The 19,553-nt window shown below is 50.9% G+C and overlaps 10 protein-coding genes across 10 annotated transcripts; 5 read left to right on the top strand and 5 right to left on the bottom strand.

The window, feature by feature from the left end:
• Window positions 1-205: 205 nt before the first annotated feature.
• ASPSYDRAFT_87531 (uncharacterized protein) lies at window positions 206-1,072 on the top strand (the record flags this gene model as incomplete). The annotated part of the gene is made up of 1 exon (XM_040851858.1): window positions 206-1,072. One exon carries the CDS (start codon window positions 206-208, stop codon window positions 1,070-1,072), a length of 867 nt encoding a protein of 288 aa, XP_040704772.1.
• A 781-nt stretch (window positions 1,073-1,853) lies between these two features.
• ASPSYDRAFT_781062 (flavin monoamine oxidase family protein) lies at window positions 1,854-3,822 on the bottom strand. Its single transcript, XM_040850931.1, has 4 exons — window positions 3,606-3,822; window positions 3,507-3,544; window positions 3,069-3,457; window positions 1,854-3,015 (listed from the first exon to the last, which is right to left on the bottom strand). The coding sequence occupies exons 1-4, from the start codon at window positions 3,729-3,731 to the stop codon at window positions 1,922-1,924; spliced, it is 1,647 nt and encodes a 548-aa protein (XP_040704771.1). The 5' UTR covers window positions 3,732-3,822; the 3' UTR covers window positions 1,854-1,921.
• Window positions 3,823-4,583: 761 nt separating this feature from the next.
• ASPSYDRAFT_87529 (uncharacterized protein) lies at window positions 4,584-5,150 on the bottom strand (the record flags this gene model as incomplete). The annotated part of the gene is made up of 4 exons (XM_040851857.1): window positions 4,584-4,769; window positions 4,825-4,906; window positions 4,963-5,064; window positions 5,116-5,150. The coding sequence occupies 4 exons, from the start codon at window positions 5,148-5,150 to the stop codon at window positions 4,584-4,586; spliced, it is 405 nt and encodes a 134-aa protein (XP_040704770.1).
• A 580-nt stretch (window positions 5,151-5,730) lies between these two features.
• On the top strand, window positions 5,731-7,568 carry ASPSYDRAFT_42793 (phytanoyl-CoA dioxygenase family protein). The gene is made up of 9 exons (XM_040846529.1): window positions 5,731-5,921; window positions 5,969-6,066; window positions 6,112-6,194; window positions 6,242-6,359; window positions 6,429-6,530; window positions 6,593-6,704; window positions 6,812-6,890; window positions 6,949-7,049; window positions 7,133-7,568. The coding sequence occupies exons 1-9, from the start codon at window positions 5,789-5,791 to the stop codon at window positions 7,243-7,245; spliced, it is 939 nt and encodes a 312-aa protein (XP_040704769.1). The 5' UTR covers window positions 5,731-5,788; the 3' UTR covers window positions 7,246-7,568.
• Window positions 7,569-9,174: 1,606 nt separating this feature from the next.
• On the top strand, window positions 9,175-11,857 carry cdcA (phosphoprotein phosphatase CDC14). Its single transcript, XM_040846528.1, has 3 exons — window positions 9,175-9,539; window positions 9,621-10,146; window positions 10,202-11,857. The coding sequence occupies exons 1-3, from the start codon at window positions 9,491-9,493 to the stop codon at window positions 11,448-11,450; spliced, it is 1,824 nt and encodes a 607-aa protein (XP_040704768.1). The 5' UTR covers window positions 9,175-9,490; the 3' UTR covers window positions 11,451-11,857.
• Window positions 11,747-14,393, top strand: ASPSYDRAFT_780553 (FAD-binding oxidoreductase). Its single transcript, XM_040850925.1, has 4 exons — window positions 11,747-12,489; window positions 12,554-12,962; window positions 13,025-13,948; window positions 14,001-14,393. The coding sequence occupies exons 1-4, from the start codon at window positions 12,043-12,045 to the stop codon at window positions 14,261-14,263; spliced, it is 2,043 nt and encodes a 680-aa protein (XP_040704767.1). The 5' UTR covers window positions 11,747-12,042; the 3' UTR covers window positions 14,264-14,393.
• A 37-nt stretch (window positions 14,394-14,430) lies between these two features.
• Window positions 14,431-16,777, top strand: ASPSYDRAFT_77281 (putative C6 transcription factor; the record flags this gene model as incomplete). The annotated part of the gene is made up of 5 exons (XM_040850888.1): window positions 14,431-14,749; window positions 14,800-15,530; window positions 15,588-16,011; window positions 16,065-16,353; window positions 16,415-16,777. Exons 1-5 carry the CDS (start codon window positions 14,523-14,525, stop codon window positions 16,775-16,777), a joined length of 2,034 nt encoding a protein of 677 aa, XP_040704766.1. The 5' UTR covers window positions 14,431-14,522.
• A 105-nt stretch (window positions 16,778-16,882) lies between these two features.
• On the bottom strand, window positions 16,883-17,981 carry ASPSYDRAFT_780439 (putative RING finger domain protein). Its single transcript, XM_040850923.1, has 3 exons — window positions 17,480-17,981; window positions 17,244-17,423; window positions 16,883-17,172 (listed from the first exon to the last, which is right to left on the bottom strand). Exons 1-3 carry the CDS (start codon window positions 17,590-17,592, stop codon window positions 16,989-16,991), a joined length of 477 nt encoding a protein of 158 aa, XP_040704765.1. The 5' UTR covers window positions 17,593-17,981; the 3' UTR covers window positions 16,883-16,988.
• Window positions 17,696-18,605, bottom strand: ASPSYDRAFT_780806 (uncharacterized protein). The gene is made up of 2 exons (XM_040850927.1): window positions 18,480-18,605; window positions 17,696-18,418 (listed from the first exon to the last, which is right to left on the bottom strand). The coding sequence occupies exon 2, from the start codon at window positions 18,225-18,227 to the stop codon at window positions 17,799-17,801; it is 429 nt and encodes a 142-aa protein (XP_040704764.1). The 5' UTR covers window positions 18,228-18,418; window positions 18,480-18,605; the 3' UTR covers window positions 17,696-17,798.
• Window positions 18,606-18,613: 8 nt separating this feature from the next.
• ASPSYDRAFT_42787 (uncharacterized protein) lies at window positions 18,614-19,513 on the bottom strand. Its single transcript, XM_040846527.1, has one exon. The coding sequence runs from the start codon at window positions 19,200-19,202 to the stop codon at window positions 18,678-18,680; it is 525 nt and encodes a 174-aa protein (XP_040704763.1). The 5' UTR covers window positions 19,203-19,513; the 3' UTR covers window positions 18,614-18,677.
• Between the last annotated feature and the right edge of the window lie 40 nt (window positions 19,514-19,553).

The raw sequence follows: 19,553 nt of genomic DNA, 5'->3' as shown, positions 1-19,553 counted from the left end.
CAGTCCGTTTGAACAGACATCTAGGTCTCGTCCGGACAGAGAAACAGAAAGCGAGAGCGTGACCATGGAAGCGTCTCCCAGTCGCACGCGCCCGGGGCCCCTTAGGCTGCCGAGTCCCGTGGATTCAGTCGAGTCACTCGCCTCCAGCTCCTCTGGTTCTCCCGCGGTTGACGACGTCGGCGAGCCAGGGCGCTCGGGAAACGTCATGATAACACTGTCGCTCACACCCGATCCACCTACTTCTGCTCCGAGTCGCCCGCCGCTCCCCCGTTCGCACATGCGGTCGCGATCGCTCGCAGACGACCCCGGCATACCGGCCATGATCCGCGCCCACTCCTCTCCTGGGCTGGATTCGCGGGGGAGATATATCTTTGTCAACGGCCGGGGAGCGCCCACGAATATGGGGGACAGCAGTACACCGAAGCGCTATTTGCCGTTGCAGCTGTCGACCGCCGACTCGTTTGAGCCGAGAATGCTGCATCGGAAGAACATCTCGGAGACGATATCAGAGCACCCGGAGCTGGATACTTCAGGGTCGTCTACGTATCATCCGGATTTCAGCCGATCCTCTTCGCCAGTGCCGTCTTACAGCACGCCCCGGATGGGTCGCCGACGACCATCATCGCCGCTGCACTTTCCGCACTCCCCCTCAAGCCAGGTCGCAACCAGCCCATCCTCCTCTACGCACTCGTCACCTTTCCTCAGCTCCCGATACAACGAAGCTTTCCCATCTTATTCAGCTTCGTCTGTTTCCTCTATGCCGTCCACACCGACCAGCCTCCGATCACGCAGCCCGAGTATATCTTCCCTCGAGACGATCCCGGACATTCCCGATGCCGAAGCCGCAGCTCTTGAATCAGATCGCATTGCTGCTCTAAAGGCTGCAGCCGACAGGGCAGATGATGCAGAGGCCGCCAGTGGCGGGGTTCGCCGGCGGGGTGTTTCAGACATGTCCGCGCCGTCTTCTCTTGCAAACGCGCGCACAGCCTCAGGGACATACCGGAAACGCTGGAGCGTATGCGGAGCCGAGCGTCGGCAAGACCTAGATCTTGAAACAATATGGGAAGATTGAGCCAGTCGATCTGATCCTACACACTGTACTATATCACCACCCCATGCCCATGTCCGTTGGAGCCGCAAGATCTTGCGTCGCGATTCCTCCCGGCGGCTACCCCAACTCATTTCCATTATCACATGCACCCAACCCAATGCCGAAGAATCACGCTGGACCGTTGATTCGTTTGTCTCATTTCGTTTTCGTCTTCCACAGTAGTCGGCTCATTCCAGGAGTTCAGTCATTGTCACTCGGCGCTTCGTTTCTATTTTCGGGTCTGCATTCTCGTTCGCGCAGTTTCAGTTTCAGTTTCTACACCATGTCCACTTTTTTTCTTGTTCTTCCTCTGTTCATCGCTTTGTGATTCCCCACTGCCCCTGTTTCGGGCGCATCGTTAAGGGGTCGGGTCTGCGATTCTGGGCCGGGCCGGGTGGTTGTTTCGATTCGTTCTGTTCCATTTTTCAACTTCAACTCCAGTGCATTTTGTGTTCCATGTATACAGTTTGCGCTACATTACATTTGTACCTTATGCAAGAGATGGGGAGACGACTCAAATGAATGGCAAGGGTGATATCGTGCTGTGTAAATATTATCGACGCCTCTTTTTTTTTATTCAGTGTATAATGATACCACAACATATTTACAGTACCTTCCTACTGTCTGATATATTTGTAAATCATACTGAAGGCATAAAAGTAGAACATTTCCTAACTAAGAGCCAGTACCTTTAACAGATTTTCTCTTTATTAGTATAACACCAGCAGGCAAGGCAGCACTGGTGGGGTTAAGGCATATATATACTGTATATACCCTCCTATCCAAACATCATAAATATTTACACAGCCCGGGGCTAGCTATTCCTTAACCTCAGCTCTCTCTCTCTCTCTCCATCCCACCCCGCCTACAACCACAAGCACTAGGCAAACTATCATCCCTCCCAATGCGCTCAACCCCAACACACCCAAGCCCAACCATTTTACAAACGCCCCTAGCAACCCTCTCTCCACTCCAAAGCGCCCCAGTGGTAGTCCCCAGCGCCACAAACGGCGCCGTGTGTTCGCCGGCAAACCACACGCCGCGCTCGACGCCCATCCCGGCGCGTAGCGCTTCAATGTCCTTGTCGCCTTCTTTTAGGCCGGTTTGGAAATTGGCGTAGCTGCCGTTTCCGGCGTAGGGGTCGGATTGCCACCGCGTGGCGAGGATTGAGAGGGGGGTGCAGGAGGGGGATGTGGGGGTGTAGTTTGGGAGGAGGGAGTAGAAGGGGCGGAAGAGGGTGGTTAGGAGGTTGTAGGATGGGGTTGAAGGGGGGTAAGATTCGATGGTTGGGTTAGTTTCGGGGGTTGTGGTGGAGAGGGAGGTGAGCTTGTTGACGATGTATGAGGCGCAAGGGCCGTAGGTGTAGAAGAGGAGGGTTGGGTGGGCGGTTTCTCCTGAGAAGGAGGCGAGAGAGAAACATTCTTGGTCCCACGGGATCTCGGCCGGGTGGTCTTTGTGATAGGACGGGTTGAGGAAGTGGGCGAAGTTTAGCTTGTTGGTATGGCCGTTGCTGCCGTTGGTTGTGGTTTGGGTTGGAGCAGTGCCGGTGAGTGTAGGCAGGGAGACGGGATTTCCTGTTGCAGAGTGCCAAAAAGCTTCAGGGAACGTGATGTAGACCTTCTCGAGACGGCCGTAGGAGATATTGTCGATGGCGCTGGAAAGGCGCGGGGGCAGTTTCGGGGTGAATGCGGATTTATTGCGCTTGAGCCAGCCCAGAGGACAGGTGACGACGACTTCGTCGAAGGTGTGACTTTCGCCGGACTCAGTCGTCAGTGTGACTTCGCGACGGGTGCTTGTGCCTTGAGTGTCTGGTCGTGAGTCGATCTTGGTGATGGGTTGGTTTAGGCGGATGTCTGCGTGTTGCAGAGCGGTGCTTGAGACTCGTTTGAGGATGTCTTTGTATGTCGATGCGACGAAGTAGTTGGCTGGTCGGTCAGCAACGAGTTTTTTAACTGTGCGACGAGGTTAGAAGACATACTTCCATCTATTGATTCCTCCAGGTTGAAGAATTTCAAACTCTGCTTGTCGACCGGGTCTCCGACATATGCGCCCCAGAGTCTCGAAGACTCAATGACCAGGCTCTTCTCTTCCGCGCTCACGTCCGTCTTCTCAAGACGCTCGCGGATGAAATCAAGCAAACTCTTCTCAGCTGGAATGTCATCTTGATGGGTATTACTATAGTTGAACGCCTCCTGAATGATCGTCCACAAGATATCCGAGATCTTCTCAGCAACGCGATCATCCATAACGGCCCCATCAGATGTAAGCACAAGCTGACCCCCTTCAAAATCATGAACCGCCGTTCCAGTTGCATTTGCAATATCAAGGATGGGATTCTCTCCGGCTCCATGGATCCAATTAGGGCCCCTTCTAGCGATCAATTTCGGCCCTTCAATAGACATGGGGATAAGCATACATATCTACCAGATGGTCGCCGACCTTGCTCTGATGTACCTGCCAACTAGATCAGTACCGCTTATACTCACTTGATCTTCTTAGATGAATTGGTACTTACCCTCCCTCCGACTCTATTGCGCGCCTCGAAGATGGTTACCTTCGCGCCGTTCTGGATCAGGATGTCGGCGCATCGTAAACCGGCTAAGCCGGCCCCGATGATGGCCACATTGGGTGGTTTACTCATTGCTCTGTGATTTTGTAGAGTAAAAGTATTTTTTCTTCACTGCGAAAGCCAGAAGACTGACTAATGGGAGCTCTGCGTATGGCTCTGTATAGCGCTGTTGGGTCAGCACTCTGGTTGGCAGCTGCAGCTCGGCGAGCGTCTGATTAACAGCTAGAGTCTGATAGATCTGTCTCGGTGTAAGCAAGAAGTACATATACAGGGGCACAATTGATAAATATACGAAACATCGATACGAAGCTTCTTATCTGGGCAGCCTTAAGACAACCCCGCCACCACGAGTCTACCGCTCGTCCGAGAAGGGAAAAAGGAAGACAAATGCAAAAAGACGTTAAGTAGCATGCAGGTAAACGACTTACTGGATATAAAAAAAATATTAGCTTTCCAGGCAACGAGAACAGCCGCACAAGAAAACAGTATATGAGGTTGGATGAAGACGGAGGGAGCACTTGTTCTGGTCCAGTGTCCACAGCGGCTGACCACCGCCTGCTAACCAGCACGTGCAGTCGCTCGCCGTGCTCATTGAGCTGACCCCTGGCATAACCTGGCAGGGGCTGATTTGCACCTCGGACTGATGCAAATAGGTAGGTCCTGGATCGCTCATCGTGGTCTTATTGTTTAAGTTGGCCGTTGGAAGCGAGTGGTGGGCAGAAATGCGGAGATCTTGCATTCGCCACTCGGAGCGTGCATCTATACAGAACTACGGATTCCTGTCGTATAATGCATAGTTATTTTCAAAAAAAGAAAATCAGATTTAATCTATATCTTATACTATGTAGTCAGCCCAGAACTCTTGAGTCAGAAAACGATCACCTCTATCCACCCTACTATCATAAACAAAATACTGACTGTCAACTAGAAAATCTTCGCCATGATTCTACCCTTCATAGTATCAGGTGCAGCCTCGCACTCCTGCTGATAGTGCTTTGTCAAAACATCGAAGAATTCTAAATCAGCCACTAAATCCACATCCTTGCTCTGGTGAAAATGCGTACTTTTGCATATCTTCCAGCCAATGCCAATTACACCGGCGAGGGCAATCTATCAATAAAATACGTGTTAGCTGTGACAACTTATTGTGGGAAAAATAACATACGATCCCATAATTAAAGATAAAAGTTGATGTTTCCCAACGGGCTCGGAATGATACATACAACATAGTAGCAGCCGTACAGAAGCTAGACGAGCACTCCGTTAGAGACAATGGAATCCAAAAACCTGAAAGAAGACTTACTTCAGAATCCAATTTAGCACTTTAGCACTACTCGAGCCTAGGGCGAGATATGCAAGGCAGCTCAGTAGCATGACTACAATGACAGCCATGTACACCACACCTCTATTATTGGTCAGCAGCCTTTCAAGTTTTGATGATGGTATACCGACGCACCTCTTATTCAACTGTTGAAGGAACCTCGGTGGCATGTTAGCTGGGTATCAAGTAAAGAGAGGAAATAACGAACAAAAGTCACCTGCCCAATGTTAACAAAGCCTGCTCTCGCCATTGTGCTTTCTTTCTTAGACGGTTGGGCGTCACTGCTGGAAATCGCAGGATTCTCCATTGCGCCGGCTGTTGCGGTTGGATATGGATAAGGGCAAAGCATGAGGGAAACCGGCATTATATACGAATCCATAACTGGAGAGTCATTTAAAGTGCACTAGTCAGTAGGGATCGAGATAAAATAACTCCCAGCACGGGGGAGCCCTAGAGGCGGTTCGCAGCCGCTAGGTAACGCCCGCATCTGGACGAAGCCAAAGCCAGCACTACCAACCCGGTATTATAACCAGTAAATGGATAAAAAGATCTTGGCTTGGAGTAGGCATCCTGCAGAGTGGCTGAGAGCTTCGAGACGATCGAGGGTGCTGATAGGGGCACACCGAGGAGGGGGTGCAGGGCGGAGTGCCACATTGGAGATAGGAGAAAGGTCCAGGTTATTCCTGCAGTCAAAACGGTCCGAGTGCAGGAATGTTGTCCTGTGACTCATGTCTTGTTCTCTTAAGCAGACCCGATTCCAACTCTGTCGTTGCTCATTACCGTTCTCCTACCCCTGATAGTCATAAACATGGCACCCTCACTTGTCACCATCGACTCCTCCGAGCCTCTCGAGAAGATCATCGAGATTATCGAGCGAGATGGCGGTGTCATTGTCTCCAGCTTTCTATCCCCAGATCTCTTGCAAGAGTGCATGAATGCGAGTGGGTTATCGCCAACCACTCCAGTGACAACTGACCAACCCATATAGTCGAGCCGTTCTTCCAGGGCCGCAAAACTTACGACTCCAAAGCTACTCACGAGGAGCTCGGTCCTGACTTCTTCCCAGAGGGCTCGCAGCGCATCTATGTACGTCCGTGCCTCGTCATAAAGACACATGCCTAACCTTCCCAGGCCCTCCTAGCCAAAATCCCTGACCAACTCGGCAAGATCGTACGTCTTCCTGTCTGGCAGGGCATTATGGGGCATTTCTTGAAGTAAGCCAATCTACGCCTACGACCCTCTAATACTAAATCATGACAAGTGACGAATTCTCATCATACACCGGCGAGCGACTCGTCCCCCAGAAGAGCGGATACATGCTCGCTACCACTGCAGCTCTCCGTCTGGTCCCAGGGGCCAAACCACAGCCATTACATAGAGTAAGTCATATCCCCCATGGACTCTAAAGGCATGACTCACTGACCGACTTGATTGCCTTCTCACTGCAGGACCAAATCGCCTACCAGACCCGACCAGATCCCAATAACCCTTTCTTCACCCCCATGGTCGGCTGCTTAATCGCCGGATCCAAGAGCACCTACAAGAATGGGGTAAGCCGCTCTGTCTCCAAGAAAGTCCGCAAGCCATTTCCAACTGACAATCCGGATGTAAGGCCACCGCCGTAATCCCCGGAAGTCACCTCTGGGGCGCCGAGCGCATGCCCAAGGTCGAAGAATGCACATACGCAGAGATGGAACCAGGTTCTGCACTCTTCACCCTTGGTTGTAAGTCTATCTACCCCAACCAAACCCACTCTTGGATCCGGGTTTAGCTCATGAGGTGCTGTCCTGTGCTGAGCTGGGCTGGGCTGGGCTATGACTGACTCATTCAGCAACCTATCACGGCGCAGGCGAGAACAAATGCAACAAGACAGACCCGCTCGCTCTCCGCACGCTCTTTGCCGTCTTTGGGTATGATATGCATTATACGCATCCTGTGTTTCAAAAGGTGCTAACTCCATGTGTCTAGCCAGCGCGACTACTTCCGCCGAAACCAGGACGAGATTCTCTCGACGCCTATAGAGGTTGCGAGGAGACTGCCGGATGATATTCTGCGGATTGCTGGGTATTGTATGTTACAGCTCCCCACTATTTCTACTTATTGTGCTATAACTAGTGCAAGGAGCAAAGCTAATGCAGTGCCGGGGTACCAGACAAAGCGGTTGGCGGAGTTGGATACGTAGAGGACCACCAGAGTCCGGTTGAATTCTTGCACAGGGATGACCTTGGGACGGGCAAGTTCGGCGTTGCGAGTTTGGCTGTTTGATGGCTTGAGTTGATTTCAGCTGAGGTTCTTTTTTTTATTATTTCTATAATTTTCTTTTTTAACATTATGAGTCAAGCGGAAGAGATTGGATCGATCTTTGGGCTGTATTGTCGTATTGAGTTAGGGCTTTCGGGGATCCGCCCAAGCCCCTAGCCTCCGAATTTGGGGAATTCTGACTCACGCTGCCTGGGGTCGCTTGGAGGAACTGGCCGTTACATCTCACTGTCCAGGGTAATTATCTATGACTGATACGATGAGTTAATTAAGCAGCGATACAGAGTCCAGTATTGTGCTTTGAAGACAGAAAGAATCATGACATGGCGTAGAATACGTACTAGCGCTGCTGGTAAGTCCAGATACTTTCTCGGATACCTATGTCCGATGCCTATCTCGCTGCATATTCCGTAATCTCCAGCTGTCAGTATCAGGAGGGGATTTCGATGTCATCGGATAAGACTGAGTTCGTTCTTAGTCCACCAGTCAGATCAAGCACCCTTGGACCTTCCTTTCGTCGAGTCTGGGGCTAGTGACGTAGCCTATGGAGGCTATTTATGCGGCCTGGAGACAGGAAAACAAGCTAATAGGGTGAAATATAGGCTAGGTCAGACTACCAGGGCACCAGGTAGTGCCGACACTATCCAATAAGGTATGGGTGTTCAGAGGTATGAAAGACCAACTTCAGGCACGCCCAGATAATGGTTAGGGATGGGAAACAACTTCCTATTGGAAAGAAAGCCTATAAAATTATTGGTACCGTCGGGATGGCATTCAGGTACCACATACCTAGGCTAACGGAATTATACGTTAAGACGCATATCTGGGGTAAATTCATCGATGGAATGTTATGTCTCATGTTAACCTTTAATTCCAGCGAACGACATTGGTCACATTCATTAGAAACTGCAAGGGCAGCTGGAGGTATCGTAGGGAATCTAAAAGTGACCTCGGTAAAAATTCAGCCACCGTTGGAACCGTGCTCTTAAGCACATTATCCCCGCAGGCCAGAGGAAGCAGGACAAGACATGCAGCTATCCGCGGTGCCGGTTGGCTAAACATCATGTCCGATAAACTTAGCGAGATTTACTTTCCCTTCGAGGACGGCGACTCGAGTCTCAAGACCGCGGATACCACGACCGTGTAAGACATTCATTTCCCATGCATTGCGCATGCGCTGCAGAATTCTTAACCCCACCATTCCCAAACCCAATCTGACTCGGCGGCGACAACTGTGTTTCAACAGGGCGGCTCGATCATTGCGGCACACTGCGAGGGTATCAGGCTACCGTCTTGCGCGGCTAACTCGGAGCTCTATCAGAGGTCTACCGGGTCGTTTATGGCGACCTCGGATGGAAGCGGCTGCCGGACGGGGTGTCGCTGTAGAAACAGTTTACATTGCAGGAGGAAGTTGTTTTGTTTTTGAACTAACATTGTTTGTGGTTAGTATGGGTCTATATAGCTATATAGGACGGTAATATATATTTTGTTGCGAGAGTGATGATGTTTGAAGTTGTTGACGTTTTCTAAGGACAAAACAGTAGCATGCGGCAACGTACTCCACAACATCAATTAAACACAGTAATAATTTAAGCATAATAATACAAGGTTAAACTTCAGCAGGCTCCAAAGCCGAGAACTGGCAGTTGTTGTTGTGGTGTTTATTATGTTTGCATGTTTGCAGTTGCAGACAGGCATGTCGTGATTACATAATTGTTGTAAAAATACACAGTGTTGCCTCAGGCACCATGTTGTCCTGTCAACCACGGGCGCTAGGCCCGTTTAGTGGCACCACAACATAACAGGAGTGACAACAGCCAATCAGCGGGGGGCGCCGCTGCAACGGTCTCCAGCTTCTCTTGTCGGCCTCGAGATCATCTCGCTGCAGACATCTTTTTCTGTCCAGCTTCCTCTTCTCTTCCCCTCGTCAATAACCCGCCGGTCTCTCCATATTCTAAATATTGTGTATTATCTTTCTCCTGGAATACCGCCGTTCCTATCATTACGGTATCTGCAGCGCCGCGTTGCATCTTATACACCACCCGTCTGTTTTGGAGGATTCAACCGGACCATGATTGTTTAGATTGACAGTTTTGATATATCTTCAACTGTCAACGGAGCTTCTGTATTGCTTCGAAATTGCAGGATACTGATCCCAAGCGACAAACATCGCTTCTGCTATCTCCCACCTTACTGCCTTTGTTATTATTTTGCAACATTGTTTTAGGTGGCGGATCACCTCGACGCTAAAATGACTGGACATGGAGCTGGCTATGGCCAGGTGATTGAATACATCCAGGGTCAGTTTCTTTGTTCTGCGCGGTCTTTTGCGTGGGACTAGTCACTTCTGTTCCTTGGGTGACTTGCTGATTGACAACTAGACCGACTGTACCTGGCCTCCTATGACCACCCTCCGGATGCGAAAACCCCCTTTCCCTACCCCTCCGAGCCGAAATCTCCGAGCAAGCGTCGAGCACAAGCAGCAAGCCCAAGCAAGAAACGCAGCCCTGTCTATTTCACCGTCGATGACACTCTCCTTTACAACTCGTTCCACGCAGATTTCGGGCCCCTCCACATCGGCCATCTGTACCGCTTTGCCGTCCACTTCCATGACCTGCTCGGTGATCCCGCGAATAACGACCGCGCAGTAGTTTTCTACTCGCGGACGGATGCAAGAAGCCGTGCAAACGCGGCCTGCCTGGTTGCTTGCTACATGGTCCTGATTCAGTCTTGGCCGCCTCATCTTGCACTCGCGCCCATTGCGCAGGCGGATCCTCCGTACATGCCGTTCCGCGATGCTGGATACAGCCAAGCGGATTTCATTCTGAACATCCAGGATGTTGTATACGGTGTTTGGAGAGCTAAGGAGCAGGGCCTGTGTGGGTTGCGGGATTTTAGCCTTGAAGAGTATGTTTTGGAAATTTGAGTTTGATTTCCGACAGTATACTTACTACCGCTCCAGGTACGAGAAGTTCGAACGAGTCGACATGGGGGATTTCAACTGGATCAGCCCCCAATTCCTCGCCTTCGCCTCTCCCCAACATCAGCCAGTAGCTCCAGTACCTCGTGATTCGCCAGAATTCGCCGCCTTGCCTTCCACCATATCTGAACTTGCCTCCTCCCGACTACCTCTTCCTTTCAAAAACGTTCTGGCGCACTTTGCGACCCGCGATGTCGGCCTAGTTGTACGACTGAACTCCGAATTATACTCGCCGTCTTACTTCACCGCGATGGGGATTTCTCACATCGACATGATTTTCGAGGACGGAACCTGCCCTCCACTTCCCCTGGTCAAGAAGTTTATCAAGATGGCCCACGACATGATCAATATCAAGCACAAGGCGATTGCTGTACACTGCAAAGCTGGTCTAGGGCGAACAGGCTGCCTGATCGGAGCCTACTTGATCTACCGATACGGATTCACAGCCAATGAGGTCATTGCCTTTATGCGTTTTATGCGCCCCGGCATGGTGGTTGGTCCACAGCAGCACTGGCTGCACCTTAACCAGGGCTCTTTCAGAGAGTGGTGGTTCGAGGATTCCATGAAGGAGAAGCTTGCTCAGCTGCAACCCAACCCGGTCACACCTGGTCGTTCACCGGCCAAACATCGCCCAACCAACGCGGCTGTTACCACCCCACCGAACAATGGGCACTCAAAGCGGGCTGCGCTTGGCGAGATTGATCACAATGAGGCTGGCGCTGTCAACCCTGATGAGAACCTGCCGGCTCCTACACCAGGGCAGCCTCGCAAGTCACACAGAAAAGACTCCCGTCATCACCCTTACTCTCGAACCGCATCAGGAGGTCTTGTTGTTGACAAGGAAGCGAAGAGAGCCAGCGACAAGAATAGCAGGCACAGCAGCGATAGCAGCGAGAGTGAAGAGGAGGCCCAACTCCGAATGCTCGCCAAGCGCTCATCAAAGTCACCCGTCGCCTCACCAGGACAGCGGTCCATCAGCTATTCAGCAACCGTCACTGCCAGCTATACCCTGAACGATGACATCCACGAGGACAGAGAGAACTGGGGCGGTGCGACGCACACTGTTCCGAAGACCCCGGTCAGCAGCAAGTCAACCGGTGCTCCTATCTCTGTCAGCAAAGTGCGGTCCAGTTCTCGCCGGGTTACCGAAAGCCGCAGCGATTCCAGAGGTATTCGGAAACAGAGTGGCCGAATCGGCAGCTCTGGGAGTCCCGTGCGCGTTAAAGCCTAATGGAAGCACGATCTGGCATCGATGAATTCTGAGCGCTTAGCCTTGCCTTTGATGATAACAAACTTATAACATTCTTCTGCTACACTTTGTCCTCCGTCTGCTTGTTGTCGCCGCAATATCGCCCGTGAGCGCGGAGATGAGGAAATAATTCTTGCATAGTCTTTGCCGTTGTTACTTACTATATCATATTACCTTGTTCCCGCCTCTGCTTTGCTTGCTTCCTTTGGGAAATCCCGTTTGTCTGTCTGGGTATTCTTGCAACTTTAAATACTCTGTGGTCTGAGTTGAGGCGTTGTTTGGTTTTGATGCTTTTCTCGTTTACCTATACCTCCATGGTGGTTTGGTTGGGGCATGTGATGTGTCTGTTCATATACGATCTACGTCGGCATGACAATTTGGTTTATGACCTTTTATTTATTCTTGTGTAGTCAATTACCAGTAGGAGAGTAATCCATGCCAGTCACCATCTGGTATTGCAGGTGGTTGAATCCCGACCCGAAATCCGGGGTGCGAGCGCCGTTAGTGTCAGTGTTACCATGACTCGGAGCATGATGCGCTGCCAGGCAGCTGGCAGGTGAGATTTTAGTTCTCAATGAATCAGCTCCCGATCGGCGGAATTTACGAACTGGATTTCAGCCCTTCGGGGCTGATTCTTCACCTTGTCACTGGGCTTGGACTTGGTCTCGGCTGCGGGGCTGAAGATTCGACGTTTTTCAGCTGCGATCTTTACTCCATTAGCTGTCGGCGTTTTCCTACGGCGCTTCTTTTTCCTGGGCTGAGATTTGGTTATTTTAATTTTTGGACATTTCTCTCTTTTCTCTTTTCCGTCTTACCCATCTTTCCCATATTTCCTCTGGGAAAGCCTCTTTGGTGCAGCGACATGTTCGCACCGCTCTCGTTCTCTCTCTTCAGCCTCGTTCTGCTGATCGGTGGTCAACATGCTGATGCTCAAGTGCAAGTGCAAGAACCGTTGGGGACAGTCGATACACTCGGGGTAGTGTTTAAGAATTCCACTTCTGGGTGTCAACAGGCTGTAAGTGTACTACCATACCATACATACATCTGAACACTGTAAATATGATTGATGTATTGACAAGCCTTAGTGTATACAACTACAAGCCGCCAGCCCCACTGATGTTAACAGCAACCCCGAGTTCGTCACTGACCGGTATTTCGCCCTGCAGCAGCGACAGCTCACACCTGCTTGCGTGGTACTGCCGGAATCAGCGGATGATGTCGCGAGAGCCGTGCAGGTCGTCGGGGAGCATCAGTGCCCGTTTGCCGTGAGGAGTGGTGGGCATGGAAACCATGCTAGGGCGTCGAGCATCGAGGGTGGGCTGCTGATTGATTTGGGGAGGTTGAAAAGTGTGACTGTTTCTGAGGATGAGTCTGTTGCTTTGATTGGGTCTGGGAATCGCTGGGTTGATGTTTATGAGGTGCTCGAGGAGAAGGGGCTTTTGGTTGTTGGGGGGCGGACGGCGACGGTGGGTGTTGGCGGGTTTGCTTTGGGGGGTACGTATCTATTTCCATCTGTTTGCGTTTTTTTCTTGATGCGGTGGGACTGATTTATGTAGGTGGCATCTCGTATCTGTCTCGACGCTATGGCTGGGCTGTGGACAATATCCGCAACTACGAAGTCGTGCTGGCCAACGGGACTATCGCCAATGTGAACAAAGACACTCATCCCGATCTGTTCTTTGCGCTGCGCGGGGGCGGGAATAACTTCGGCATTGTGACTCGTTTTGATTTTGAGACTCGTCGTATAGGGATGATGTCCGGGGGAACGACAGTCTTCATTATGGAGGATCTCGAGACAAGAAAGGCAGCGCTGGGATTGAAAGACCAGTGGCAGTGGACGATTCATTCTTTCCTGGCACACGCTGCCAAGTACTTTTTAAAGGGCCTTGGGAGTCTCGGTCTCGCGACGAATTCGAGGGATGTCATTCGGGAGTTTGTTGCACTGGGCGATGAGAGCCAGACTGATGCCGGGGCGCATGCGTTTTTGTTCCTCTCCTGGGTGCCTGACTTGCGCTCTTTTATGTTCGGCATAACCAGGATGTACACTACTGTTGCTGGTAGTGGTACTCCCGACCCTGATCCGCCGGTGTTTCGCAACGTGAGCTCGTTGAAGAAGCTGCATTCAACCAACAGAGTGAGTAATATGACCGACTTTACACGAGAACTCGACGGCCAGAACACAGTGCTCAGAGGGAAACTGTACGTCAAGTATATCATAGCAGTAATGGGGAAAAAACCACCAACAAACAGGGCTAATTGTACGAATAGAAACATATGGCGAACCATAACACTCAAGCTCGACGCCGATCTGATCTCAGACGTCTACGACGTGTTTATTTCCAATGTGCACCCGTACACCACGACCCCCGGCGCTCTTTTATCGTGCAACATGCAAATGGTGACAAAGTATGAGATTGGACTGTTTGCGCAGAATGGAGGGAATGCATTCAGCATCCACCCAGATGAAGGCCCATTATTTTGTAGGCTTCCCATACTATGAGGATATCATATTGATACTGACAAGTGAAATAGTATTCAGCGTGACCTTCTCCCAGGATGCCGCGGACTATGAGCGCTTTGAAGCTCTTGCGGAAAAAGTCATAAGCGACGTCGCTTCATTGGCAAAGGACCGTGACCTTTACCATCCCTTTATATACCAGAACTATGCCGGCCCTGGGCAGGATGTCTACGCTGGGTACAGTGAGGAAAACCGCGCCCGATTGAAACAGATTCAACGGAAATACGACCCAGAGGGAGTATTCTGGAAATTGCAACCTGGGTACTTTAAGGTGTAAGACGTTTATAGAAGAAATAGCTTGGTCTAAATACATAGGAGCTTATGATTGATATCCATAGCGTAGAGTCATGATTGCCTGTTTGGGTTAGGCCCGGTACGGTTCCTAAAACAGCTCCTTCATCCGATCTCGGCCTCCACTCGTATTCTTCTTTTCTCACCACCTCTTTAATTTATATATTTCAGTCTTTCCTGCAGAGAGAATGATACTATTTCCCGCATTATAGCCCGGAAGACTGGCGTTCCGGGGCGTTACCAGGATGACCGAACCAGAACCACCTGCCATCCGTCGAAACGGCCTGCTCCAGTCCTGCGAGCCATGTCGCAAATCGAAGCTCAAGTGCGACCACGGAAGGCCTGTATGCGGGCGATGCATTGCCAAAAGCATCACGCAGAGGTGTTTCTACCATCCTGCGCCCATGACAAAACAGGAGTCCCCAGCCCCAGGGCAGCGTCAAGCTAAAAGACCGAGAACTGAGTCTTCAAAGTGCGGCTGCTCAGACAATGCAGAAAGGATGACTGCTGACTTGATTTTAGTGGCTCGAGCTCGGCGTCAATACCTGCCGTGCAGTATGGTCTGCGCACCATGGAGCGGCCTTCGACTACACCAGGGTATCTGGGGTCGACGAGTTTCTCAGCTGTGTTTAGCGAACACCGCGCTGATATCTCGTTCGAGGAAGGTAGTTGTGACGTTGATAGTGTTTTCGCTACTATGAAAGGCCGATCTCGACTGGAGACCGGCGTGGAAGTCTTGAAGTTCCTTCATCGGAGTACGATATGTGACATCGTGGTCCGGAAGTTCTACGCCGGGGCCTTGATGGCGGCCGTCTCTGGGCTTATCGTCGAAGCTATTGTTCAGTCTGTTCGAAGAATCCTTGATGGTATAGACGGCACGAAAGATCTGGAAAAGCAGCTACGGGATCTAGCGCAGCAGATATTCCTCAGCTCGGCGCATCCTTTGACTTCTCACAGCTCGATGACCGTTGAGGAATACTTTGCCTCGTTTACTGACCAGAATATGCGCTGGGAGGCGATAGGGATTATGTTATCGATGGCCGGCATAGCGCTGATGTCCACTTCAGACAGTGACCCCGATTTCGTGCGGGTGGCCCCCGGTGCGCAGGCTAAGGATATGCTTCGAACGCAGGTGGTCGAAGCGAGCGCCATCTGCGTCGGGTTCTGCGATACCGCCGCCTCTGTCAGTGAATTACTCGGCTTTCTGCAGTATAACGATATGCTCCTGAGAACCCAATACTACGGTGACACAAGTATGTTTACAACCCCCTCTAATTATACCCCTTCTCTTTGACTAACCATCGATATAGGTTATGTTGCGTGGCGCAAGCTCGGTGACTTGACAGCCACCATCTACGCAGCGGGTCTCCATCAAGAAAACACACGGGCCCAAAACTGCCCGCCCTTTCTGCACCAGTGGAGGAAAATGTGCTTTGCAGCCGCATTCTACGCTGACAAGTCCCTGTCTACGTTTGTGGGGAGACCGCCGTTCATAAATTACCGTTACTGCACAATCTCGGCGCCGCTAGATCTCAGCGATGAGGATCTCATTGCTGGAGGTGAGCGTCTAGACCAGGCGATGTCGAACCTTGATGCGGCGGGTTGGAACCCCCAGGTCAATAACCACCGAGGGAGCATGCTGCGTCTCCGGTTTCTCCTGGCGGTGCTTCGTGAGCAAGCTCTTGAGATTGCATTAGGGACGTTTGAAGATTCGGAACTTCTGCATAAATACAGGTAGGTGGATATTCCTTCATTTTCGATGACTACACAAGGCTAACATTCAGTAGCAAAGTGATTGAAGCTGCACGGAATCTATGGAACTCCTGTCCTATTACTTTCCGGCACGACCAGTGCGAAAAGGTCGAGGGGTTAAGCCCGTCTTTCACATTCGCAAGACGCCATATCTACCTTGACTATCTGTATACACTCTTCCTGGTGCAGAGGATGGTCACTAAACGTACAAACACCGGCCACGAATCTCTCTTCAACACCTCGCGCGAAGTCCTAGCCATCATCCTTGAATTGACCAATGAGCGGCATCCAGGCGTTGACAATAGCAGACACCAATCTTGGATTGTGAGTACCTTGTTCCCTTAACCCCATCCTGCCGCCATAACTGCTAATGCAGCGCTAACAGGCCCTCTACTATGGGCTCCCAAGCGCAAGTATCCTGGCATTTGAACTCCTCCGCCAGACCCAAGAAGCAGGACCGCACCCGGTTATGCCGCCACGGTCTGAGCTGATTCGCAATCTAAGCGTTTTCGTCTCGTGCTTATCGTGGGTTGCGTCGCCGGGACAAGGCAATTATCGCACATGCAAGGCAGTCGAGAAGAAGCTTTCTGATATTCTCGACCAGATACTGGACCCGCAGCCGGCGCAGCAGAGAGATTTCCTAGACGGCGGCCATGATGGGATGTATGGGTTGCTGAACTGGTATAGTCCGGATAATTTTGATTTCGACCCGTTTGATTTTCCGGCGAAAGATGGGTTCCCATTTTAAGCAGTACGGAGTAAGCGATGGCCCTTATTAGGCGTCGTTGAATTCGTTGAGATTTGATTACAGTTATAATCAGCAAAGGTTGAAACACCAGGCACCAAACACCGACATCGCGAGATCAACAAACTGAGAGAAATATATAATCGAAAAGAGGATATCATGGTAATTCATCAATCATCAACTCTATCAGTCGTATCGTCACACCGTTATACCATTACACCATCCATACAAAGTCGTTCGTCGGGCGGATTTCCTGGTTATAATATGCCCTGTGGCAGAGAGGACAGTTATAGTGGTCCTGGAGGTACCATTTCTCGAGACATTCTCGATGGAAGACGTGGAGACATTTCAGTTCTCGGATTTCCTGGGAACGGAGGACAGGTTCAAGGCAGACGACACTGGTCGGAGACTAGTTAGCCGGGGTCGCAAAAGTCGGAGAAATCAATAATAATAATAATCATGTATGTACCATATAAACTGATTATCGGGACAATCAGAGGGGAGAGGAGGTCCGTGAGCTCTGGCCCACCATTCTTGGAGGGTACGGATGGGAGAGACCGCGTCGAGCTTGCGCAGCTTGTCGGATGAATCCTTTCTGCGACTTTTCTTGGCTGGGCCGCGCTCGCGACGGTTGAAGTAGACAGTGAAACTGGTAGCTGTGAGCGTCTAACTACTTAGTTAATGACATGGGGAAAAAACACTCACATCAAACACATGACGATTAAAGCAACAATTCCAAGTCCAACACCGAGGACAATGTTCTTATGACTATTTTTTCCCTCGCTGTCCTTGTCCTGGTCCTGGTCCTCTCTGGCCATGGATCGGATGTCTTGGTACTGCGCGGGGAACAACTCGGCGACCGCACCAACAGGACTCTTGAGTGAGTTCGGTCGCTTTGTTCTTGCTGAATGTCGGTTTATTGACACCCAGCGCCAACGGCGGCCACAGAACGACTTTTGTATCGCCAATCAGGCCATAACCAGCGCGCGAGGGTTGGATCAGCAGATTCAGGTCGCGGTCTAGTCTAGACCGTGGTGACGTGGGTACGGACCGGATGGAGTTGAGTCGCAGGCGCACACACAGTAGTAGTCCCACAGTACACTGTAGGTACTAGGTAAGGGTGGAGGTTGACGAGACGAAGACAACGTCGAGGAAAAGAAGAGAGGAATAAAAGGATGAAAAAGATGAAAGGAATGAAAAAGAGGAGGCAGGAAAAGGAAGAGAAAGAAAGTTCAGCCCGTGCAACTGTATATCCCGCGGAGACGGAATTATTTCGGCGGCGGCAGCGGAATGCTTGAATATGTCCAGTGGTCAGTACTGGATACTGTGTTCGGATTGCGGGAAGATGGCGTGAGAGGGGCAGTTCCTTCGCTAAGTATTGACGAATGTTGCCCCCTCCTGCGGCACAAGTACTGATCAGCCCGTCCTCGTGAACCGCGACAGCGACAGCCATGCATCAGGCCATGAGGGTTGGTTGACTGTTTCCCCGCATGGCGATCAGATCAGGAATGGAGAATGGAGAATGGTGGATTGGACGGCGGACGGGGATGGGGCGGGTGTCCCTTGTCATGTGAAACTTGCCACTCTACTTGGCTTAACTGACTGTACCTTTCTGTCGACTCCTTTTCAGGCTCTGCGATGGTGCTATTCAACTCGGTCTCAAGTCAGAACTGCAGTGAGAAATAAAGTAGTCAACCCCACCCACCATCAGCCCCACACAAGCTACACAGTGACACTGACAACTCACCAGCGATCACCTCATTCTACTACACTCGTCAAGCAATACTGTTGCTCAGAATTGTGCTCTGGCAGAATAGCAACACACCTACGTCTACGACGGCTAAGCAAAGAATAAATATCGGTGAGGCAATATCACCCGATTGGACACTGACGGATACAGCAGCTATGCTCCAGCTATGATCGCCACGCCAAGCGAAAACACCCCGCCAGTCCAATGGCAAGTGCTGCTGGTGATGCAGTCGGCAAGGTGTTGGACTGGTTGCAGTGACGCACGGCTGATCACCAGCAAGGACTGGCAGTCTGGCGGTGTTAGCGTCAGCTCAACCCAGGATGTCAGTCGTGTCACGGGACTGCTGTTGATGGAGGAGCAAACTGGAGACACCTGTTCGATGTAAGATGTAGTGCTGAAATGGTGGTATTTCTTCAGGCAGACTCTGAAAGGGCTGTCAGATAAAGCCATCGTCGACACAAGGGGATGGTGGCGCAGCTGAGACGAACCTGGGGCAACCGGTGGGCCCGCTCTTGAAACAAATATTGCACCGTTATGGATGTCGTGCAGTGTGCATGCAAACGGAGCTGAGCTGTCTTTGTTCTGCTCAGCGCAGTCTACTCCACTAATAGTTGACAGGTCGGAAGAACTTGTATATGTCAGAAACAGTGGACCCGACAGCAGACGAAGAACCGCCATTAAGGGAGGAGGGCAGCAGTCAAATAAACCTCGAGACCAAATGCAAGCATCGCACAGGTGTCGTTAGTTTGTTAGATCCGTCAAACATGCTTTGGAGTTGGCATTGTGTTAGCGATGTTCACTATTCGCATAGAGCAAGTCAAGCATAGATTCGCTATCCATAGAATGGGAGAATCCACGATATTTGGACATGACAGAATAGTATTGCAAGGCCTGTTTGATACCCTGTTCACCATCAACGCATGAGCCATGGCAGACAACCGTCAATGATGCTCCTTAGAGCGCAGCATAATCAATGAAGCCGTGAATACTTAAATTTGGAATCATGAATATTACTGATATCATGGATAA

This window comes from Aspergillus sydowii (genome assembly GCF_001890705.1).
Source record: "Aspergillus sydowii CBS 593.65 unplaced genomic scaffold ASPSYscaffold_3, whole genome shotgun sequence".
Taxonomy (NCBI): domain Eukaryota; kingdom Fungi; phylum Ascomycota; class Eurotiomycetes; order Eurotiales; family Aspergillaceae; genus Aspergillus; species Aspergillus sydowii.
The sequence above is the reverse complement of the archived record's forward strand: the minus strand, read 5'-3'. Positions and strand labels throughout refer to the sequence as shown.

Excerpts from the sequence above, each read along its gene's own strand:
- ASPSYDRAFT_781062 (XM_040850931.1), bottom strand. The coding sequence starts at position 3,731 with ATGAGTAAACCACCCAATGTGGCCATCATCGGGGCCGGCTTAGCCGGT. Across the intron at positions 3,545-3,605 it reads GCAATAGAGTCGGAGGGAGG|GTACATCAGAGCAAGGTCGG; the intron begins GTAAGTACCAAT and ends TCTAGTTGGCAG. Across the intron at positions 3,458-3,506 it reads GGCGACCATCTGGTAGATAT|GGGCCCTAATTGGATCCATG; the intron begins GTATGCTTATCC and ends GATCGCTAGAAG.
- ASPSYDRAFT_42793 (XM_040846529.1), top strand. The coding sequence starts at position 5,789 with ATGGCACCCTCACTTGTCACCATCGACTCCTCCGAGCCTCTCGAGAAG. Across the intron at positions 5,922-5,968 it reads GCAAGAGTGCATGAATGCGA|TCGAGCCGTTCTTCCAGGGC; the intron begins GTGGGTTATCGC and ends CAACCCATATAG. Across the intron at positions 6,891-6,948 it reads ACGCTCTTTGCCGTCTTTGG|CCAGCGCGACTACTTCCGCC; the intron begins GTATGATATGCA and ends CCATGTGTCTAG.
- cdcA (XM_040846528.1), top strand. The coding sequence starts at position 9,491 with ATGACTGGACATGGAGCTGGCTATGGCCAGGTGATTGAATACATCCAG. Across the intron at positions 9,540-9,620 it reads GGTGATTGAATACATCCAGG|ACCGACTGTACCTGGCCTCC; the intron begins GTCAGTTTCTTT and ends ATTGACAACTAG. Across the intron at positions 10,147-10,201 it reads CGGGATTTTAGCCTTGAAGA|GTACGAGAAGTTCGAACGAG; the intron begins GTATGTTTTGGA and ends CTACCGCTCCAG.
- ASPSYDRAFT_780553 (XM_040850925.1), top strand. The coding sequence starts at position 12,043 with ATGAATCAGCTCCCGATCGGCGGAATTTACGAACTGGATTTCAGCCCT. Across the intron at positions 12,490-12,553 it reads GGTGTCAACAGGCTGTAAGT|TGTATACAACTACAAGCCGC; the intron begins GTACTACCATAC and ends GACAAGCCTTAG. Across the intron at positions 12,963-13,024 it reads TGGCGGGTTTGCTTTGGGGG|GTGGCATCTCGTATCTGTCT; the intron begins GTACGTATCTAT and ends TGATTTATGTAG.
- ASPSYDRAFT_780439 (XM_040850923.1), bottom strand. The coding sequence starts at position 17,592 with ATGGCCAGAGAGGACCAGGACCAGGACAAGGACAGCGAGGGAAAAAAT. Across the intron at positions 17,424-17,479 it reads TTAATCGTCATGTGTTTGAT|TTTCACTGTCTACTTCAACC; the intron begins GTGAGTGTTTTT and ends CACAGCTACCAG. Across the intron at positions 17,173-17,243 it reads CCCGATAATCAGTTTATATG|TGTCGTCTGCCTTGAACCTG; the intron begins GTACATACATGA and ends GTCTCCGACCAG.
- ASPSYDRAFT_780806 (XM_040850927.1), bottom strand. The coding sequence starts at position 18,227 with ATGGCTGTCGCTGTCGCGGTTCACGAGGACGGGCTGATCAGTACTTGT.
- ASPSYDRAFT_42787 (XM_040846527.1), bottom strand. The coding sequence starts at position 19,202 with ATGGCGGTTCTTCGTCTGCTGTCGGGTCCACTGTTTCTGACATATACA.